Here is a 19,943-nt window from a genome sequence, read left to right on the forward strand (position 1 = left end):
CGGGGCTGGGCCCGTTAGAGGGGGCGGGGCGGGGGCGGCTCCCGAGGCGCCCAGCGGCGAGCGGCGATGGTGGGGGGGAGGCCGGGGGCGGGGGCGTCTCGCCCGGTACTTAGAGCCGGGCCGGGGCGGGTGGGCAGCGCATAGCGCTGTCGCCGCTCGCTATGGCTTGCGTCCCGCCCGCTTTCATCGGCTGCGAGGAGGTGGAGCGGCACCTGCCCCGCGGCAGCCTGCTGCTGCCGGCGCTGGAGGCGGCGCTGGCCAACTTCTCCAGCGGCGCGGCGGGCGGCGTGGCGCAGCCGGTGCGCACCGTGGTGCCGGTGCGGCCGCACGGCGGGTGAGCGGGGCCGCGGCGGGTGCGGCGCGGCGCCGGCGGCCGTTTCCCCGGGGGAGCGGGGCAGAAACCCGCCGGAGGAGGCGAAAGCCGCCGCGGGGGTCCGCTCCGCCGGCCGGGAGCTGCTCGGTGTTAACCGCTGCGCAGCTTCGGCCTCTCACACTCGTTACAAATTACCCTCGTTAAAGGTTCCTGGGAGTGATGCCCGCGTACAGCGCCGCGGACGACGCGCTGACGACCAAGCTGGTGACTTTCTACGCGCACCACAAAGATTCTTCTGTGCCTTCTCACCAAGCGACTGTGCTCTTGTTTGATCCGAGAAACGGCACTCTCAAGGCTGTGAGTCCGCTGCACGCCTCTGCCTTCTCCTCTGTTAACGCCCTGTCTCTTTGCCCTGTGACTTGTTTCTCAGAAGCTGGAGCTTGTGTAAGCTGGCACAAGTTTAGTGGCATTTGGCCTTAGATCTTTCACGTGTGTGAAAGTGTACTGTTTCCTTTCCTCTGATACTTCCTGCGAGCTGTGATTTGAAGGGAAACTGTTGGCTCAGAGGGTGAGTGGAAGAGAGTAAATAAGGAGGAAAAGTTTACCCTACCTGTGAAGGGGAGGAGGAAACCTTACTGAATAAGGAACTGGTCCTGCATCATCTTTAAGTCTAAATCTGAAGAGATTTACAATTGGCCTTGGAGAAAATAGTATTTAGGGTCTGGTTTGTGGTATTTTTGCTGTTGGTGGTTTTGTTTTRTTTGGAGTTTGACTATTAAACATATTTTTGTCTGTGCCTCTTATGAATCATGTGATTACATGTTATTATGTTAGGTAAAAAAATACTTGGAGCTTATTTTATTTTTTTTTAAGGTTTTGGATGGCAGTGTCATTACAGCAAAACGAACAGCTGCAGTTTCTGCAATAGCTACCAAGGTATGTCTCCTGTGTCCTAAGTCAGGATAGAATTGATAAGTGGTGTGATGTACAGAACAGTTAGAGGGAATGATGTAAACGGCTTTCAGTCCATGTGAGTTTTCTTCAAATATAGTTTTAAATAACAATTATGATAATGTAAGTACCTTCAGGGAAAACAAAGTGCATTTTTCCTCTTTTGAGGAATGCCTGGYTTTAATATTTTTGTGTGTGATGTAAGAAGATATTTGAGCTATGTTTTTGTGGTTCATGCTACAAACTCTTTTGGGAATTTACTGAAGTATATTCCTCTTTTTTTTTTTTTCCTGCCCCTTTTGTATTTTTCCTAATGTGTTCCTCTGTGGCTTTGGGCAGTACAGATGTAGGGATAAATTCAGTTTTGTTTAGGTGAACGTTTTGCCTTCTCTGGTAAAGGTAAGTGGGATTCACTGGAGAATGATAAAAAGGTACATTTCCAGGTGACAATATAGGCTGTCCTAAGGTAGGTGGATGACTTGTTCAGAGATGTCTGTCTGTGTCTCTATTTACTGTTGCTGGAGGTTTTTCACATGACTAGCTCTGACTACAATCTCAAACTTCAGTGCCTGAGGAACAGATGAAGTAAATCTTGCTGTGGGTTGCTTCTTATTGTTTCAGTCTTAGCTGGAAGCTGTTTTCCTCCAACTATTAAAAGTCCAGCCAAAAACTGTTTTAAAGAGGAATCTGAAAGCAACAAGTTGCCATCTATTGCATAGCAAAGTCTTGGTCTTCACCTCAAAGAATAGGCAAAAAACAAAAGTATTTTTCAGCTCTGAGCTTCTTATTTTCCTGATCAGCCTTACATCAGACTGAAGATTGGCCTCTACTTCATTATTAGCGGTCTTCATGCCATGTAACTCTTTCCAAGGCGTTAGAGCTAAGTTGACATAAAATTGGAGTGAAGAACTTGTCCCGAAAGCTTCCCTTGGTACAAGGAACAAAACAATTCACAATGAATTCCTCAGACATTAGGTTATAGGACTTCATTCATCTCAACCATTCTATGGTTGGCCAATTTTGATGKTTTTTATGCAGTCAAGGCTCTACTAGTTTCAAAGGAGCTAGGCTGGTCAAGGGACTTAATCAGACCCTTAATTGTCATCTACTGTTTTGGGAAATTCTCAGGAGTGTTTGAGTTTAGCTCTTAGTTGTCATTTTGTTCCCTTTATGGCACTTGCTTTTCAAAGATCCAATGCCTTTATGTAGGAAACATTTGAAATRAGTGTTGGTGTCTTTGAAAGGAATGTTAAAAAGAGTTCTTGCTGCTGAAAATATGATCAATGAGTTTTTTTTAATTTCTTGCAGCAGAATAAGAGTTGAGAGCCTACATGGTTCAAAAGCTTTTTATGCAGAATTGAGCGACCACAACAAATGCATGAACAACACACAAGGATAGCTTGGGGCTGGACTCCAGCAGCCCTCCCCCTTGCCAAGTACTGATGAATCACAGGCAAAAACTAAACCAGAAAATGAGAAGCAACCATAGGACTGAATTTTAAAATCTGTTCATCAGAACCATCTGTATTTTTTAACCAGTAACTGGTACAAATGCATTTTTTTAAGTCAGGAGTTTCACTATCTGTTGCATCTGAAGATATGGTATGTTGAGATAAGGATAAGTATATGTWGGGATACAGGATATCTAGGGCAATGTTTTATGTATGAGGAAAAAATTGACTGAAGCTGAAAAAAGTGCTGAGCAGGTCCCCTACTGTCTAAACTTCAAATGTGGACATGGATGAAGTAAACTGGTAGGAAAATGGGAGAAAGATTTGTTAATTTCTAAGGAAATGAGGTTGTGGTGACTGTGCCCTATTAATAAACATCAAATCTGTGAACCAATTTCAGTCAAATATAACAGAAGTAAAATCTACGAATGTATTAAGTTCCTAAAAGCTTTGTGAATGTTGACAGCTGAGTAGGAGAAAAGGATCCTCTTGGTGTTTTACTGAGGGAAAGAGCTTATTTCTTACCTGACTGGTTTGCAACTAGCTGGCAACCAAGAAATGATCTGCTTCTGAATAGCTCCAGTCCAGCCACAAAGTACACTTTGGTCCCTGCAAGTAGTGTTGAGTGGATCTGTGGGAAACAGAGGACCTCAGGACATCCCATTGAAAAGACAGGTATGGGACAGTAGACGGAGGTGATACTATCATACTTGGAAGGACAAGCTTGGTAGTATAGTACACAAATCTCCAGGAACCAGCATTTGTTACTTATGCTCAGGAACAACTTTTTCTTTTTCTTTTTTTTTTCCCTCTCTCAAAAGCAGACAAGACTAGTTTCTTTTGACAAACTGAAGTGGAAATAATAAGCTGCGGAGAGTGCCAGTAAAGAAAATCTTTCCAAAGGAAGCCAGTGACTGTGGTAAAAGCCACTCTTTAGTGATGCAGTGTATTTTCTGTGCAATATTAGGATGTTCGAGGGGCTGCAAATAAAAACCCTTTTTTAGAGTATTATCTGCATCAACACAATGTATGGTCTRCTAACATTGATTGCATAAGGATCGCCTTTTGCAGTGCTGAACTGTACATCTGCTGTGATTTGTGGCCTCAGTGAATTGCAAAAGAAGGTTTAGCTTGGGTCTGCCAGCACAGCTTTCACTTCTGGTACTGATGGCTTTCGGTGTTGAGTCCTACTTTCAGCCAGTGCAGAACATTAATCAAGTGTAGAACCTCAGTGTTGATCACGGGTGTAATGCAGTGTACTAATATTTGAGTGTACAGAGGCTCCAGAATTTGAGTTTGGCTCACGGTGTTGCATGTCAAATTCTGAATTTCAAGAGCTGGACAATTAAACACCAAAATCAAGATTAGGGGTTCTTTAATGCTATTGATGCTTGCTTTTGCATGAAATTGATTGTTACAATATTGAATATTGTTTTATGTTAATGTGAATTAATACTGGCTTTTGCATTTAAGTGATTTTTTTCTTTAAAGGACTAAAGATGCTGATTTTGTACTATTTTGATAAGTTAATATTTGCTATTTTATTTAAACACTTTTTTTTTTAGTTATTAATGCCAGCTTCTGCAGAAGTGCTGTGCATTTTGGGAGCTGGTGTTCAAGCATATAGCCATTATGATATCTTCACAGAGCTGTTCACGTTTAAGGAGGTAATGGACTCATCTTAGCAAAATATACTTTTTTCCTCTGATATGTTTTAGGAGCACTTACTATAGATAAAGCATATTGCAGTCAATAARGTTTTGGTTAAGGAATTAAACCTGTTTTGATTATATTTCTAGAGAACCTAATACTCTAAAACAATATAGTTGAGCAGGAAATACTACATGTTCAGGGTTGGAAACAGTCAAGTTTCGGTTGTCTTCCTCTTTGCATGAGGAAAGCATACTATGTCTCCCATATTTGAATGAGCTTTCTTTTGACTTTCTCCTAAATACATCAGATCAAAATATATAGATTTTATAAATACAGCTCTACCAGGAGCTGTTGTCCTGGTATTGCAAAGAAAGCATTCAAATATAGCTGCCCATGCAGTAAATTCAATCACTTATTTGATGGGAACGTTAAAGGGGGGGAAAAAAACCTTTTAGGTTAGATGTAATCATCACCTGAAAACTGAAACAAAGTCTGTTCAGTGTCAGTAAGGAGAATTTTTCCAGATTGTGATGTATGGCCCTTTTCCTAAAGGTCAGGATATGGAATCGCACCAAGGAGAACGCGGTGAAGTTTGCACGTTCTGTTAATGGTCCAGTGAAGGTCTGYTCCTCTACTCAGGAGGCAGTTACTGGGGCTGACGTCATTGTAACAGTCACCATGGCAACAACACCAGTTTTATTTGGAAAGTGGGTAAAACCAGGTGCCCATGTCAACGGTATGCTATGTTCTCATTTAAGTAACCTTTTTTTACGTTGTTTAGTACTAAAAACCGTTGGAGAGCAATACTTATTTCTCAGAGTAAATGCTTTTTCACTTTGACTCTTTCCCTTTAGTGAGGACCCCTTTTCATAGCCCTAGGTTTCCTGAGTATCTGGAACTCCCACATATTCCAGCACTAGGTACTTTCTAGAGTGTGAGATATGCTTCCCCCCCTTTTTTTATACATAATCTTAGTGGAGTCCTTTGCCATCATGTGCCAACTTGATGTTCACTTTGTCCTCTATTTAAATAACCCCATACAAACGTATTATTCCCAAAGTGATTTTAGTTCATGCTACTGTTTCTTTTGTGACTGTCATCTTTTCTTCACCTGATTTTTTTTTTGTAAGCTCCTTTATTTGTTCATTTGGAGCTGGATCTCTCTCTCTTCTTTTTAAACTTACTTGAATTCAAAAGGTACAGAAATTAAGAACCTCACAATTTGAGCTTTTAATTATGGTGAGGTTTGGAGGACTTTTTCCTCCCCCCCACCCCCTGCCTGATAATGATGTTGCTGCACTACTGTGTAAAGTCCCTGGACATGTYGCCGTTTGTTTATTTTATTAATTTTGGGCCTTTTTCAGATGCCCTTGTGCTCTTTCCAAATGGCTTTGTAATAAGACAAAAGCAGCTTGTCARAGGGGACAATTTAAAGGAAGTTCCCACAATCCAGCAACATCCTACCAATTTTTCAGACTCAATTTAGTCCTTTGATTGAATGTTGTTGTCTGTGGTATGTCACGGCATGGAAGCCAGAAGTACAACTAAAATCAATTAAGGTCTACAGTCACTGAGGCAGCACATACAAAGACCCTTCCCCCCTTCCCCCCCCCCCAATCTCTGCCTCTCTCCACTGAGGCATTCCTGCTATTTGAGGAGGCATTTGGGCCATGTGGAATATTACTATTCTATAGCAATGAAATGTTTTAAACTTCTGTACAGTATAGYTTCTTTGTTAGCCATGAAGAAGTTATAATAGTTTTGCTATATCAAAAAAAAATAGCCCTTGATTTGTTTTCAGTTTTTCTAGAGAAATTAATCTGTAACTAGCTCCACTTGGCGTGCTTCTAAAGTTAGAAGAAAATGATAGAAGCCATGGATTTAAAAATCCTAGTTAATAGGGTTCCTCCACCTGTCTGGATCTACCGGTTTCTGCAAAATACTTTGGTTCTGATTTGTTCGGGGTAATTGAGAGAGCCTTTAAATCGCTTCTCCCCCCCCCCCCTTCTCTAGACACATAACAAAGACAATCTGGATCAAATAAAAGGACTATAACATTCAGGGCATTTGGAAATAATCTCCCTCTGTCTGTTACCTCTTATCCTCCCCTTTCATCAGATTCTCTTGCCTCAGTTACCCGGGGTCTGCTGGCAGGGGTGTTTTTGCGACAGATCTAATACTGAGTATCTTGGAGCTGTGTAGAGTGTGTTTTGAGAAGGGGAAAGGCTTTGAGGAAAATTGGTGACCTGACAGTCCCAGAAGCTGAGGTTACTGTCTGCAGAAGAGATGTTGTCTGTGTAATGTTAGGGTAGCTTCCGGGGTTGTCTTGYCAGATGATCAAATCTCGTTGTAATGGAACCTTCTATAAGCAGAAAAGACACTTTATTTTTAATTCATATAACTTTCAAGCCTGCTAACAAAGGCTTGTTTGGTTTGTAGCTATGTATAGTTATATGTACTCTTACATTTCTTATACAGATATGAGATGATGAAGGGTGGTGCAGAGCTACCTCCCCATGTCTGTTGCTATACTGTCAGCCTTATTTGGAAGGAACAGTTTGACTAGTCCACTAAAGTGGAGACAGTGCCAGCAAAGAATTTCCCTTCTGTGAGACTAACTTGAAGAATTGCAATTTAGTTCTTTAGCAAGTTGAAATACAGAAAGACCCATTGATTCCTGTTCTGTCTTGCTTGAGTATAAGACCTTCAGTGGAATTGGAATCTGACTACTAAAGGCTAAGGATACTGCACACTGTAATAAACTGTAACCTTCTGGAGAGCTGGAACCAATGTCATGCTTTATTGTCAGTAGTGGAAGCTAAAGGGTTTGACACATCATAGAAACAGGGCATGTATACCTCAGTGTAACAGGTGAGGCCAAGATTAGAGAAGTCTAGGGTTTTTCCCAATTGTTCAGGCACATCCTGGTTGGCATTTCCTCTTTTCTTTTTTTCCCCTCCCCTTATCAAACATGCCTCCTCTGCTAATGTCTTTTTTTGTGTGTTCTAGTTCCCCAATGATCTCTATTGTTACTTACATGTCTTTTGGACAAAACATATTTTGAATTTGTTAGACATTCCTCTCAAATTCATCAATTTTATTGTCTTAGCTGTTGGAGCAAGCAGACCAGATTGGAGAGAACTGGATGATGAACTGATGAAGAACTGTGTTCTTTTTGTGGATTCCAGAGAGGCTGCTCTTACTGAATCAGGAGATGTTATATTATCAGGGGTAAGACTTTTTTCAAATGAAGGCCCTTCTTTTTATGTAAGTGGCTTATTTGAAATGAGCTGTTATTCATGGTGTGCTGCGCTAAAACTTCTTAGAGCATCAAATGTAGACACTAAAACTTTCCACACACAGGCTGAAAGAAACAGTTTTTGCACTGGGACTTCTAGATATCCATGCTAGAATCTTGAAACTTGTTTCAACTATTGCGTAACAGCACATCACATCAGCACATTTTCAGCRCTGGCCTTTTGTTTATTTGCTTATGATAAATCTTTCAAAAGYGTGTTTTCCTGAATGTTCTGTAGTTTGTGTGGTTTTTGTTTTGTTTTCCACCCCCCTCCAAATCTGTTAAAACCTATCAATGTGATTGACATGCACCAGGCCTCTAGAGAATGGAGGATAGTGGTCTTGCAGACAGTTTTTTCTGTTGTTGTGTGTTTTTTTTTTTATATTTGTTACTGCCTTTAAAGTGGGTTTTTTTGTTTATTTGTGCAGAATAAATAGAGATTTGGAGGTTTAGCATAAGAGGTCCAGATTCTGTAAAGTGTGTGTAACTGCTTATTTTTTTGGATAAGTAACAAGACTGTCAAATTCTAAAGCTTTTATTTAACTGAGGAAAGTGTCAGCTGTCTTTGTTTTTTGTCTGAAAAATATTCCACTCCTCTGATTTCTGTCCCATTTTTGTTATTTGTCTGATTGCTTATCTCTTCCACCAAAGGATCCATTAAGTGATAAAAATTGGAAAAGTTTTATTTCTTCTGATTTTTTTTTCCCCTCAGTGACTTTATTTCTCTATGTATGGATCAATGCTTTGTTTCTGTTCAATGTATATTTGTTCACAGGCAGAGATTTTTGCTGAACTGGGAGAGGTACTGAAGGGTACAAAACCAGCCCTGCGTGAGAAAACAACAGTGTTTAAATCACTGGGTAAGAACAGCCCCTCCTGCATGCAAGTCTGAGGGAAAACAATGCCTTGTTATTTAATAGGTCCCCTGTGCGTGGGAAAACTGCTGATCATCTTCAAAACTGCTGTGGCAACACACTCCCCAGAAGAAACTAGAATGTGATTTGCATTTTCCCTTTTTGTTTCTGAGTCTACTAGGAATGATGTAATGAAAAGTGATAGGAAAGCCAACAAGCAATAGGAAAAGTATGTTTTCCATTCTAAAATTGTTCAACACATGGCTGTAGTTTAGTTTATAAACACAGCCCCAACATGAAAGTGCTGCTGTTGTGAAGTCTGTCTGACCTAAAGACAGTGTGACAGTGCACAGTGGTGTTGAGGCCGATGTGGCCGGGGGGAAGAAAGAGGGGAAGGGGGGAAGGAGCAGGAGCAATGATGGCTTACCAAACTCTGAGCTAAATAACTTGCTCAAAAGGGCTGGGTCGCAATGTTAACACTGAAAGTTAGGTTCATACTGTAACTTCAGATAGGACACCTTACGGGTAAATCATGGCTCTAAACTTTGAATATAACATTGTAGATGTTTTGGAAGTGAAAGATTCCTGTCTAGATATTCCTCTGGACTGTTCTGATCTAAGTCTAAATTGTTTTATATACCTGAGACACTGTTTGAAGCTGACTTTACTTATATTTCAGGGATGGCAGTTGAAGATACAGTAGCAGCGAAATTTGTTTATGATTCATGGTCAGCTGGTAACTAAGGAAGTCTACAATGCCAAGAAGGTCATAAAATACCAAGAAAATGATTTGCGCTTAGTTTCCTTCAATTTTTTTAACAATAACTTTGACAATCCTAGCTGAATGTAGCGCTTCTAGAACTTTCAAAACCAAAATCAAACTTCAGTAATAGAGCACTTCTACTGTTTTCTACTGGTAAATATTAGGTATTTGCAGTATTACTAACAAGTATTGTATGTATTTTGATACCATTTTGGAATCAACACCTTTCTTCCTCAGCAACATATATAGCAGAAAACCATGGGTAGATTTTGTTTGTAGAGAGGTAATTCATGCTGGAGTAAGATAAGTCTGTTTGGAGACTGGAGTCTGAGCTTGACATGTTACCTGTGATAAATGAAACTGGTTCCTGTTATCATGGACAGTGATTTAGTCTGCAGTCTCTCCTGGCAATGCAGTTCACTCTGGACTCCTGGAGACTACTTAGCCTCAATTCTGGAAGTCATTGACCTTACTTCTGCCCCCCCTTCCCCCCTCCCCCCCATTCCTCTCGCTCTGCCCTCAAACCATGTAGTTGCTCATTTGAGAGCATAGTCCTGAGTGGGACTTAATGATGATATCTCCATACAATTAGATTTCTGTCTCCCTGTTTTCATAAAGCACCTGGGTCAAGAAGGCTTAAGACAGCAAAAAAAAGCTAATGACAGATCACTGGAACAGGTTGCCCAGAAAGAATGTGGAGTCTCCTTCTCTGGAGATCTTCAAGGCCTGCCTGGATGCAACCCTGTCTAACATGCTGTGGGTGACCCTGCTTGAGCAGAGGGGTTGAACTAGATGATCTCCAGAGGTCCCTTCCAACCTTACCAATTCTATGATTCTAATACTATGTGTGCATTAACTGAGAGGGAACTGTATTCAGCTTGTTCCTCAGTAGGTTCCTGGGTGTGGTGTTGCTGTTTTCTTGTTAAAACAGTTATCCAAAGTGTGAATAGTGTAAATCTGTTTTGTTTAAACTTATGTCCTGTAGGGATATTTTGGTATTAATCTATGGTGTTTGTAAGTTCTTTACAAAGTTGCTTTAAGTTTGGACCTGTGTTAACTGATTACAGGGATGTAAACATTAAGTATACAGGCAAATATGTTCAGTTTGGCTGTACCATGCATCAATTGGCATCTATCCTGGTGGGTGTTGCTGGGGCAGGATTTTCCATAAGCATCCACATTTTTGGTGGAGGAACCCAGTGATGTCCCACACAGGACTAAGGAAAAGTTCCCTTTTTTTTTTTTTTTTTTTTTGCTGTTACACAACAACCTTGCAAAAGATTGAGCATCTGATGAAAAATAGCCATTGCTGTTGAATAGATTCCTGTCTCAGGCTAGAGTTGTGCTTTATGAAATTTTGTTTATACTTGCATATTGTTTCATGTAGGCTGCTAAGTATTTCTTTATTTTGTAAAAGAATTACAGGACATGGTCATTGTATATTGATGCCAGTAGAGTACACTGGAGCAATAGGAAGAAGGTTCAGAAGCAGGTAGTGTTAAAACCCTTGATGGCACGTAAGTAAGTATAGAAGAGGTTAATGAGTACAGTGCAGGTATGACATAAATAATACTCCAAATTAAGCCTGGTGTAAACTAGTTGGAATAGGGCCGTAAGTGGCAGAACTTGTAATTTGCGCAGTTTTTAGCATGGAAGGGTACCAGACCCATGAGTGAATTGAGCCAAAGGATGTATTATGTGGGTAAAAGTTAACGAAAAACTCCAGTGAACCATTGAGCTCCCTATTAGCTTTTACTTTTTTTTTTTAATTTTAGCAAAACTACCTTTCAATTCTTAACATGCTCCCTCCCCCTGCCGTGTCAGTTGTGAAGTGCTCAGTAATGTGTATTTGACACATCCTCTCACTTCAGTAATGGGGAACTCCTGTCCTGTCCCATTCATGAGATGAGTTATGGAGCATCTATGTCTGTCACATTCAAGAGCTGTATGGAAACAATGACTTGCYATTTGTAACAGTATTATCACAGTTCTGTGCCTGTGTGAAACAGTTTGCGATTTGCAATAAGGCATACTGTTTAGAAGGAAGCATACACTTTTTCACATGTACTCTGCTGTGGATTATCTACTCTGAAAAGTAGATAGAGCCAGTTCAAAGACCTGGTTCAGAAAACCCACTGTGTTCCTGGCCTCCYTTGGCAGCAGGAGGTTCTAGGAGCCTGGCTTCAGCATTTTGCCTCTGAATAGCCTGAATTCATAAAAGTGACTGGATTCAATTACAATGGGAGTTGCTTGGGTGTTGTCTTTAAATTTCTTTGGAAATTTTAGCCTTAGCTCTGTGACKCCTTCCCTTTTTTCTTCTTTTTGAAGACTACCTTTAATTTGTAACTTACATACATGTTAAAATTAAATGCATACTATTACTTTGGCATTCATTTTGTTGTCTGTTGTTCATTTGTTTTTGTGGGGGTGCTGTGGGGTTGGTTTGGTGGTAGCTTTTTTCCTGGATTTTTTTTTCTCCCTTAAAATGAGGAAGAAAGATGTTTCACTTTCAGTTCATCAGTAAAGTATCTAGCAGCTTTGGTAACTTCTTTCTTGATAAATGTGCTCACTGAATATAAAGAAAAAAATTCAGATGGCTCTGTTGCACAGTGGTGCTGGGTTTTGTAGTTGTCCACACTGCATTTCCTCCTCTTGATGTCTATGGGTGTGTGATCCCATGGGTTTACAGTTTATTTGAACTGGATTGTATGATTGCACTTGATACATAAAGTCCATCTAACTGGAAGATCCTATACAGATGTTGCTAATGAGTCAGATTTAGGACTCTCTAAAGACTTAAAATTTTAAAAGGAATAAGGGAATTGATTGGAAATATTTCTTCTGAAATTGTTCCAGATGGCTGCTTTATATTAAGAGCCAATTTCCAAGACCACCCACCAAGAAATGGATTAGCAGAATTGCATTCCCCCCCCCATTTATTTAATTTTAGAAGAGTAGATATACTGGGGTCAAATCAGCTGCCTAAAAGGTCGTATGAGATGCCCTGGACCTTCCTCTTTGGTCTGTAGCTGCAACTCCAGGAGACCAAAATAAAGGCTATATGGCTTGGTAGGTAAATCAGGCTGGAGAATGATGATTATAGGCCCAGTCAAGCAAACTGCACTGAATGTTCAAATCAGTGGTGTGAGCAAGAATGACAGGGTTTAACCCTGCGACATCCGCTTGTCCTATGCTTTCGAAGATGTAGAATTTGCCATTTCCTGATTGCCTTGTTAAATGTTCAGGAGTCTCTTCACAAAAACAAAACACCCACCAGGTTAATAACAGAGGCTGGGGGGGAGGGGGTCATGGACACAGATTTACTTACTGTGCTGAGCACAGGAATTGGTATGTTAGGTTAGTAGAAGAAAATGTCAACACACTGAGATACAAGAGTCCAAAGGGAGAAGAATACTGTGTGAAGTCCAGCCAAGAAAAAGCAGTTATAATAAACAGATCAAAGTGGAAGAAAGGGGACTTGGAAAAGACAAAGCATGAAAATGGATTATTAACTAGAGTTAGTCTTCATCAATGCAATACACCCCTGGGGGAAGTGGGGGGGGGGGGTCCCAGCTGACTAATGGATCAGGGTGGTAGGAAGAGATTTTTCAAAAATACTTAAAGATTTAAATCCTGTTGATAAGTAACTGTGTCTCTAAAATCTGAGCTCTTAGAGCATAGCTGCTACAACAACATAGCTAGACCCACGTGTCTTGGTGCAAGTGATTAGTTCATATCCAATGGTCCTGGCTTCCCTGGGGAACGGGCCTAGGCAGCGGAAGGGAGCCCAGCTGTGAGTGCCTCCGGATGGGCTGTAACCACCAGAAGCTTCCCCAGGAGCTCAACATCGTTCTCTTTCCCTTTTGTGAGCTGCTGTACAAGCACCTCTTTACATGCAGGTTTGGGGTGGAGGCAGGCAATGGGCAACAAAGTGCTAAGTGCTTACTTTCTGGGACTTCCTGTGACAAATGATTCCCATAGCAAGCAAACCGAAGCCAAAAAGATCAAAAAATCTTAAATTTTGTCATTAAAGGTATTATCCATTTAGGATGTGATTGTTAGCAACTAACTATTAATCTCCACTCTAATGAGACGAGAGAAAAGATCRTACCAAACATCACGGATGTATGATACCTTTTAAAAATGAATATCAATACAGGAGCAAGAAACTTGACTGTAGGAACATGAAGATCATTTTAAAATAGTTTTATTTACATTCATTCAGAGGCTATTAGAGTCCATAGACGACAGCCAAAATCAAGATCTGGATTCCATTTCTCAAGTCTCACTAGGAGCAGGAAGGACAATCTAGCAGGAACCACCAGAGAAAACCCCAAGCTCCCTAGCTGCAGGAATGCTCTGCACTTTGGTTTTGGAGAAGTGAAGGGTTTTGTTAAGGAATGCAGTCTGYCTGGCCCTCACTAATACTTGAAATTATTTGGACCAGAATACATCCAATCCCCATAAGACAGTTCAGGGAGAGAAAGTTTTAAATCTACATGGSTTTTTTGKTTGKTTGGTTGGTTTTTTACCTTTCAAATTCTTTCTTTTGGCACAATATGTTTGTATTTGTCCTGTGCACTGCGGTCATCTACCCAGGCAGAAGCATTTTGGCCTTGCTCTCTGTTCTAAAGGAAGTAGTAACCTCTTGCCTTTTGCTTTAGTGGGTATCTGAGAAGAACCGCGGGTTATTGTGAAAGAGCAAAAGATAATGAATGAGTGTGCAGGGTACAGCAACCGATATGTTTATTTATARGCGAGTATCTGTAGTTTTTCCTGGGTTCTTGAGTGCCTGTTTTCTTCTATCCACAGCATTCAGGACTTTCTTTCTTGGCCCCAGCTCCATTTGAATGCTCTGTAGATCTTCATCAGAACATAGCATCARGGCATCTAAATCGATTTTTTCCCTCATGAAGACTGGAAGAAACTCATCCAACATCTGTGATGCCAGGAAGACCTCCAGGGGGGTGCTCTCCCCTTCCTCATCATCCCAGACAAGTTCCTCCTCGTTCCAAGGAATATTAGCTTCGTTTTCAACATGGTCTTCTCTGCCATTCTCAGCATTTTCCTGCTGAAAGAGCTCACTGGACATTTTGAAGCTTATACTCTCTTTCCCTGAYGATATGCCTTCTGGATTTACATTTGCAGCCAAATTTCTTCCAAATACAATCTTGCCAAGACCTGGCCGCTTGAAAATAGAGAGCTGACTGTCATTGTCAGAAAGGTTTGCCTCTCTAAGGTCATTCAGTAATTCATCCTCCTCTTTTTCATCAAATAAATGCATCACAGTTGTTCTTCTATCCATGCTATCCMCTTGGCCATTGCTTTTTGTTTCCTCATTTCCTGCATTATCAGCTGTCTTTTTTGCCTTCAGTCTGAAGGTATCTTTCAGATTTTTGGAGAAAGAACTTGTATTTGAAGCAAAGAGACTAGACACCTTTCCTCTGGAGTGTGTCCCTCTAGAAGAATTTACTGAGCCAAGCTTTTCTTTCATATAATTCTGGTTCATTTCATGCTGGTGTTTCTCTTGGCGCTTCTCACATTCCTTGATTTGTTTCTCTGCATTCCTCTGCGCCTGCGCTTTGAGTTTGGAGACTTTCTTTGGGTTCAGCATGTTCTGTTCGGTGGCAGCTTTGTCTAGGATGCTGACACACTCGTTTCGATCTCTGCTGGCAGCTGCCTCCAGAGGAGTGCGGAAGTCATTGTCCAGAGCAAATATGTTGGCACCAAACTTGATCAAAAAAGAAACACAGTGGACGTGACCATTGCAAGCAGCGTGGTGGAGAGCAGTGTTCCCCCAGATGTCACATTTGTCAGGATCACCTCTGAGAAGGAAAGTAGCACACAGTGAGCTGGACATAGCCAACAAAGACTGCACGGGGATCAGTTACTAAAAGGTTAGCTCAGCTTTGCTATGAGGAGTACAGCCCCAATCAAAATGATTTGATTTAGCTCCATTCTCTAGACTGGAGCTGCACCTACTTGCCCTAGGGCGGAGTTTGGCTGCGTGTGTGGCATCCGTGCTCCGTCCTGGYCCTCTCTGAATTACGCTCTTTGGGGCTGAGTGTGGCTGCAGATCCCCACGTTTTAGGAGGGGTAAATGCAGAAACATCCTTCAGAYTAAAATGCCACAGCAGCAGGAGGCAAGAGGGAGACTGTGACCCCTGTGGACCCAGACACAGAACTGCTTCCGTGGAGAAACAGCAGCAAGTCGGAGTGCGCTGGGCTGCAAGAGCACAGGCATTGCTGCAAGGARGTGGCAGCTGAGGTCAAAGTTTTTGTCTTAGACATATGGCGAACATGTACATATTTCTGCTTTCTGGACTCTGCTCTAGAGAATTGCCTGACCATGGTAGAGCCATGCCCCCAGAAACCTGATTCCTTAATCCYCACAGTCCTGCGTTGTCCTGCATCTTGCCCAGAAGTGCCAGGAAGTGCTGGCTCATCCAYCCCCCCCAGACCCTTTCGTAGCTATTTGTGGTTTCTTTTCCCTGTGGAGCCTTCCAGCCTTTGGCTCTCGAACAATTCACAAGCTAGAGAGTTGATTCCCTACTCAGTGGGACTTCGGGTAAAGTCTGACATCTACTTAAGGTTCTCATACTCCTCTCCTTTCCTAAGTGTGAAGAAGGAGGCTCACACAAAAGTGAGTGGATCTGCTGCTTGCTGTCTGCTGCTTGGTCTTGTCTCTGGCCATGTACCTGCACAGCACGCAGGTCTTAATGTCTAGGAAGACAAATTGTTCGAAGATGAAAATTGTTGATATTGCCATGTTTTCCAGAGGCTGAGTGTGTTGCAGGCTTCAGAATCCTAAAATCTGCAACAACTCTAAAGAAAATCCTCCTGCAGCTGAGTGCCTTTGTCAGGAAAGCCCTGAAACCACCTTTGCTTCAAGGAAAGGAAGAGTTTGTCAAAAATAATTGAAATACTTTCCCACAAGAAAACCTTACAGGCCTGCAGAATAGGGAAAATCTTCCACAATTCAGTTTCTTTCCAGAGGCCAAGCAGGGATGAGTAAGACTACAGGGGTATCTCTGACTGCTTCAGGCTATGGATTGTGTCAAGGAATCTTGGAATAAAATAGAGGCGAATGCATGTTTTTGAAGGTTTTGAGGGCAATAGTATCCCAAAGTTGTCCTACACCAAGAAAAATAGAGTCAGAAATATACTGAATAATAAATACATAGAAATTCTGATCTTTGCGTCATCTGCTGTAACTTCTATCAACATACATGGTAAAATACATATTTTTCACTCAAATTCTGAAGTAGATTATCTTGTTATTGTTTCTTTTTGGCTAGATGTTCTGTCTTGTATATGTTCACAGCAAACCTGTGTTGACTCTAGATATTTTCTTGGAGCTGTATTAATTATACAAGTTGAAAATCTGTTGGTCTATTTTTTGCTGCTTTAGGGGACACAGCAATAACCATACAGTCCAAAGGTCTTTTTTATTGTGTTATTACAACCACACCTGAGCTCGATGAGCTGTAAAGCAAATCTACAAGCCCATTCRTAGTCTATATTTTCAATTCTATTTTTAAGAAAAGAAAACTGAAATACATTCAAATAGCCATTCAACTTTTTCCAGTCTTCTTTCAGCTATTACAAGTGAAAATACAAGTCAATTTAATTTAATCTTCATCTCAGCCCAGAAAAAAACATTTTCTTTACTGCATCTCTGCACATGAAAAACTTCTCTTCTATTAGATATTTTTGCAGAACCACAGCTTAAAAGATAGGCTTCAAAGCAGAGAAAGTACGGAGGATGAGACGGGGAGCTAGTGACCTTTTCAATAATATATTTTAAGCATGCAGTATATTTAAATGATTCCAATCAAACGTTACTACTAGCAAATACACCTGTAGAAAACCTTCCTTTATTTGTTTTTCCTTTATTTTTTAGTTTGCAAGGATCCTACCTGAGCTCCTGAAACAGTATCATGAACTTTTTAGTTGCTAATATTATAAAGAGAAATAACAATGTTTGGTACTACTATCTCAAAACTATCAGTTGTGACTTGCCTCAGAAAAGCATCAGATCTTCACAGTTATTGACTGCCCTTTGGAAGCAAATGATAGAGATTTTTTGCTCAAAATGTTTCCAACGAGCCATTTCCCCACAGAGCTCRTTTTGGAGGTGTATTATCCTCAAAGGACATAGTCAACCTCCACAGAGGACAAACARTAGGTTTTCTTGGACCTCCATTAGGGCGACATCCCAGAGCAGATACCGACTGCTCCCTGCGTACCCCGTGTCCGTGCAGGGTCCCACGGCTGTTGATGTGGCTGTGCTGACCGGCTGTTTGCAGGTTTGGGGCCTAAGCTGGTGTGACTGAAGAGAGACAGCTTTTGACAGCGCATGGGAAGAAATTACCAGGATGTTCAGCCTTTTGGGCCCGACATCTTGGCAGCGTTAGAGGCTCTACGTGCTGTCTATCGTTTTGTGCCACAAGCTCTGAGAAATGGAGCCTGATTCACTTACCCTCTCCGACATGTGATTTCCAGAGCTTCCAGATACCCGTGGTACGCTGCCAGGAGCGTGGGCGTCATCCCGTCCTCATCCGGAGTATTGAGATCCTTCCTGGTGGCTTCTTTCAGGAGCTCCAAATTGCCGTCAGCTGCTGCTTTGTGGTACCTGGTGGACATTTTCAGTGACTTCTAGTTTCCCAAAGCAGCTCTGAGCAGCAGGCAGACCGCAGAGCCGCCCTTCCGTTACAGGGTTAGTTAATCGATAATTACACGTGGAGACGTCACCTTCAGGCTGGAAACGAGGAGGCGAAGTTCACCCCGGCAGGCAGCTCCTCTGGAGCTCTGTGCTGGCGGCAGGGCAGCGGGACGTTTAACACTTCTGTTTTCCGAAAGGCGCCGCGTTGCCCGTTCACTGCAGCATCCGACCGCTCGAACGGGGCCATTCGTCTTCTCGCTGTCCTGGCTGCTTTTGCCGACCTGTTCCGGGACAACCGACTTGAAAGGGAGATTTACTTCTGATGTGAATATGACCAGATTTCACCCTCTGTAGTAAAGTATCCCTGATTTTTGATAAGATGAAGTACTGCGTAAGCAGCTGCCTTTACCAGTGGCGTCCTTTGCAACCTCGCATTTGTTGGGTTACTGCGTCCAAAAAGAAGCCTGCAAAAATGGCCCTGCAAAACTGGCCACATCCCTGGAGCTGTTTTGTGCACGTGGACYGATGTGTGGGTGGCAGAGAGCCCTGCCGGGGCTGGCGTGGTGCTCGGCTACAACTGGCCAGCGGCTCCACCAGTCCGATGTGTGGTCCTTCGACCTCAAATTCCCTTTCATCAGAAGATCTGAAAACACATGACAAATACTGATTTATTCCTCTGACAGGTATTGGTATCTCCATTTTAAATGTGAATGATTTTCGCACAGGGAGTTCAAGAAGTAGAAACCCAAGGGGCCTGCGCCTCCTGCCCTGGTCTCCTCCGCGCTCCCCACCTCGGAGCAGGGCCCCTTTCCACGTACCTACCTCTTGCTTTAGCAATTGCTCCCACCGATTTCACTGGAATTGCTTGCGGGRTTAAGGGCTACCTCTCTAAGTAAAGGCTTATGGAATTAGACCATAGTTCTGATTCTGAGATTCGAAAGAATAACTAAGTGAAAACTAAGTAAAATAGTAGTTTTAAAACAGTAGCTGTGGAGAAATCAGTAAGAGATTGTAGAAAGCCTAACAAAATGCTGGAGGCTTTCTGCTATTCCGGCCACATTCAGGACAGCTGCCAGTTAAATGTTACTTTTTGTCAAGCCGTTTTCTGCGACTAACTGAATTAACCCGTATCTTAGAGAACRTACTCTTGGCAATTAGCAATGGGGTTTTGCTGCTTGTTATGTCCCCTGCTTCGGAGGCAGCAGCAGTCGCAAACGGAGTCACTGTCTTGACTTGGTGCAGTTACTGGCTGGAGAGCAACCTCATCCAYGTGCCGAAACGCTGCCCACTTAATTCACGGGAGACCTCTCCAAACGCACTTTCTCGCTTAATTATTTTCTCAGACAGAGATTGGGGAGTTCTTCAAGAGCAAACTTTTACCTACATTTTCCTCCATGAGGACAAGGAGAGTCCTGTARCATCTTAAACAAGTCTACACGGGAGTAAAGCCCTGGTTTTCCTGCACGTCGTCCGCAGCRGCAGCCGTCCCCAGCTGCTGCCCTGCAGTGTCAGCACAGCGGGGAAGGACCGGGCTTCACCCGGGCCAACCTCCACCCCAGCATCAGAAGATAGTTTTACCTTCACCCTTTTTCAAGTTCCCTGCATTGTCATTGACACTTTTCTAACCACAAATGCAAGACCAATTATTCCATTTTCTATTTAAYCAGGTGCAGCACTGGAAAAAAAGCGTTGCAAGACGATTAAATATACTTTGTTATGAATATATTAGATTGGCTGTTGCTCRATGCCACTGGATTTTATTCCCTCTGCCGGGTATTGTAAGCTCTTGGTGTCTCATGARTGGATCACCGAGGCAGGCACTGCACATACCACCAGTGCCCGGTATCGGAGAGAAGACAAGATTTCTTCCTGTGCTTTTAAATTTCACACTGTTGGCTAAACCCCTGAATGGGACCTTGTGGCAAAGGAGAAATTTCTGTTTTGTTTTCCAAGATTGCTCTTTTCTTTTATAGAAGTACATTCATTAGCTTTTCT

At 42.2% G+C, this 19,943-nt stretch overlaps 2 protein-coding genes across 2 annotated transcripts; one reads left to right on the forward strand and one right to left on the reverse strand.

Moving 5' to 3' along the window:
- The first annotated feature begins 115 nt into the window (after positions 1-115).
- CRYM (crystallin mu) lies at positions 116-11,676 on the forward strand. The gene is made up of 8 exons (XM_085302074.1): positions 116-334; positions 520-670; positions 1,187-1,249; positions 4,281-4,382; positions 4,921-5,104; positions 7,478-7,599; positions 8,442-8,526; positions 9,200-11,676. Exons 1-8 carry the CDS (start codon positions 162-164, stop codon positions 9,262-9,264), a joined length of 945 nt encoding a protein of 314 aa, XP_085158200.1. The 5' UTR covers positions 116-161; the 3' UTR covers positions 9,265-11,676.
- Positions 11,677-14,033: 2,357 nt separating this feature from the next.
- On the reverse strand, positions 14,034-17,929 carry ANKS4B (ankyrin repeat and sterile alpha motif domain containing 4B). Its single transcript, XM_085300273.1, has 2 exons — positions 17,766-17,929; positions 14,034-15,108 (listed from the first exon to the last, which is right to left on the reverse strand). The coding sequence occupies exons 1-2, from the start codon at positions 17,927-17,929 to the stop codon at positions 14,034-14,036; spliced, it is 1,239 nt and encodes a 412-aa protein (XP_085156399.1).
- Positions 17,930-19,943: the final 2,014 nt, after the last annotated feature.

This window comes from Rhea americana, unplaced genomic scaffold (genome assembly GCF_003343005.1).
Source record: "Rhea americana isolate MKP2758 unplaced genomic scaffold, rheAme1 scaffold_10, whole genome shotgun sequence".
NCBI classification, from domain to species: domain Eukaryota; kingdom Metazoa; phylum Chordata; class Aves; order Rheiformes; family Rheidae; genus Rhea; species Rhea americana.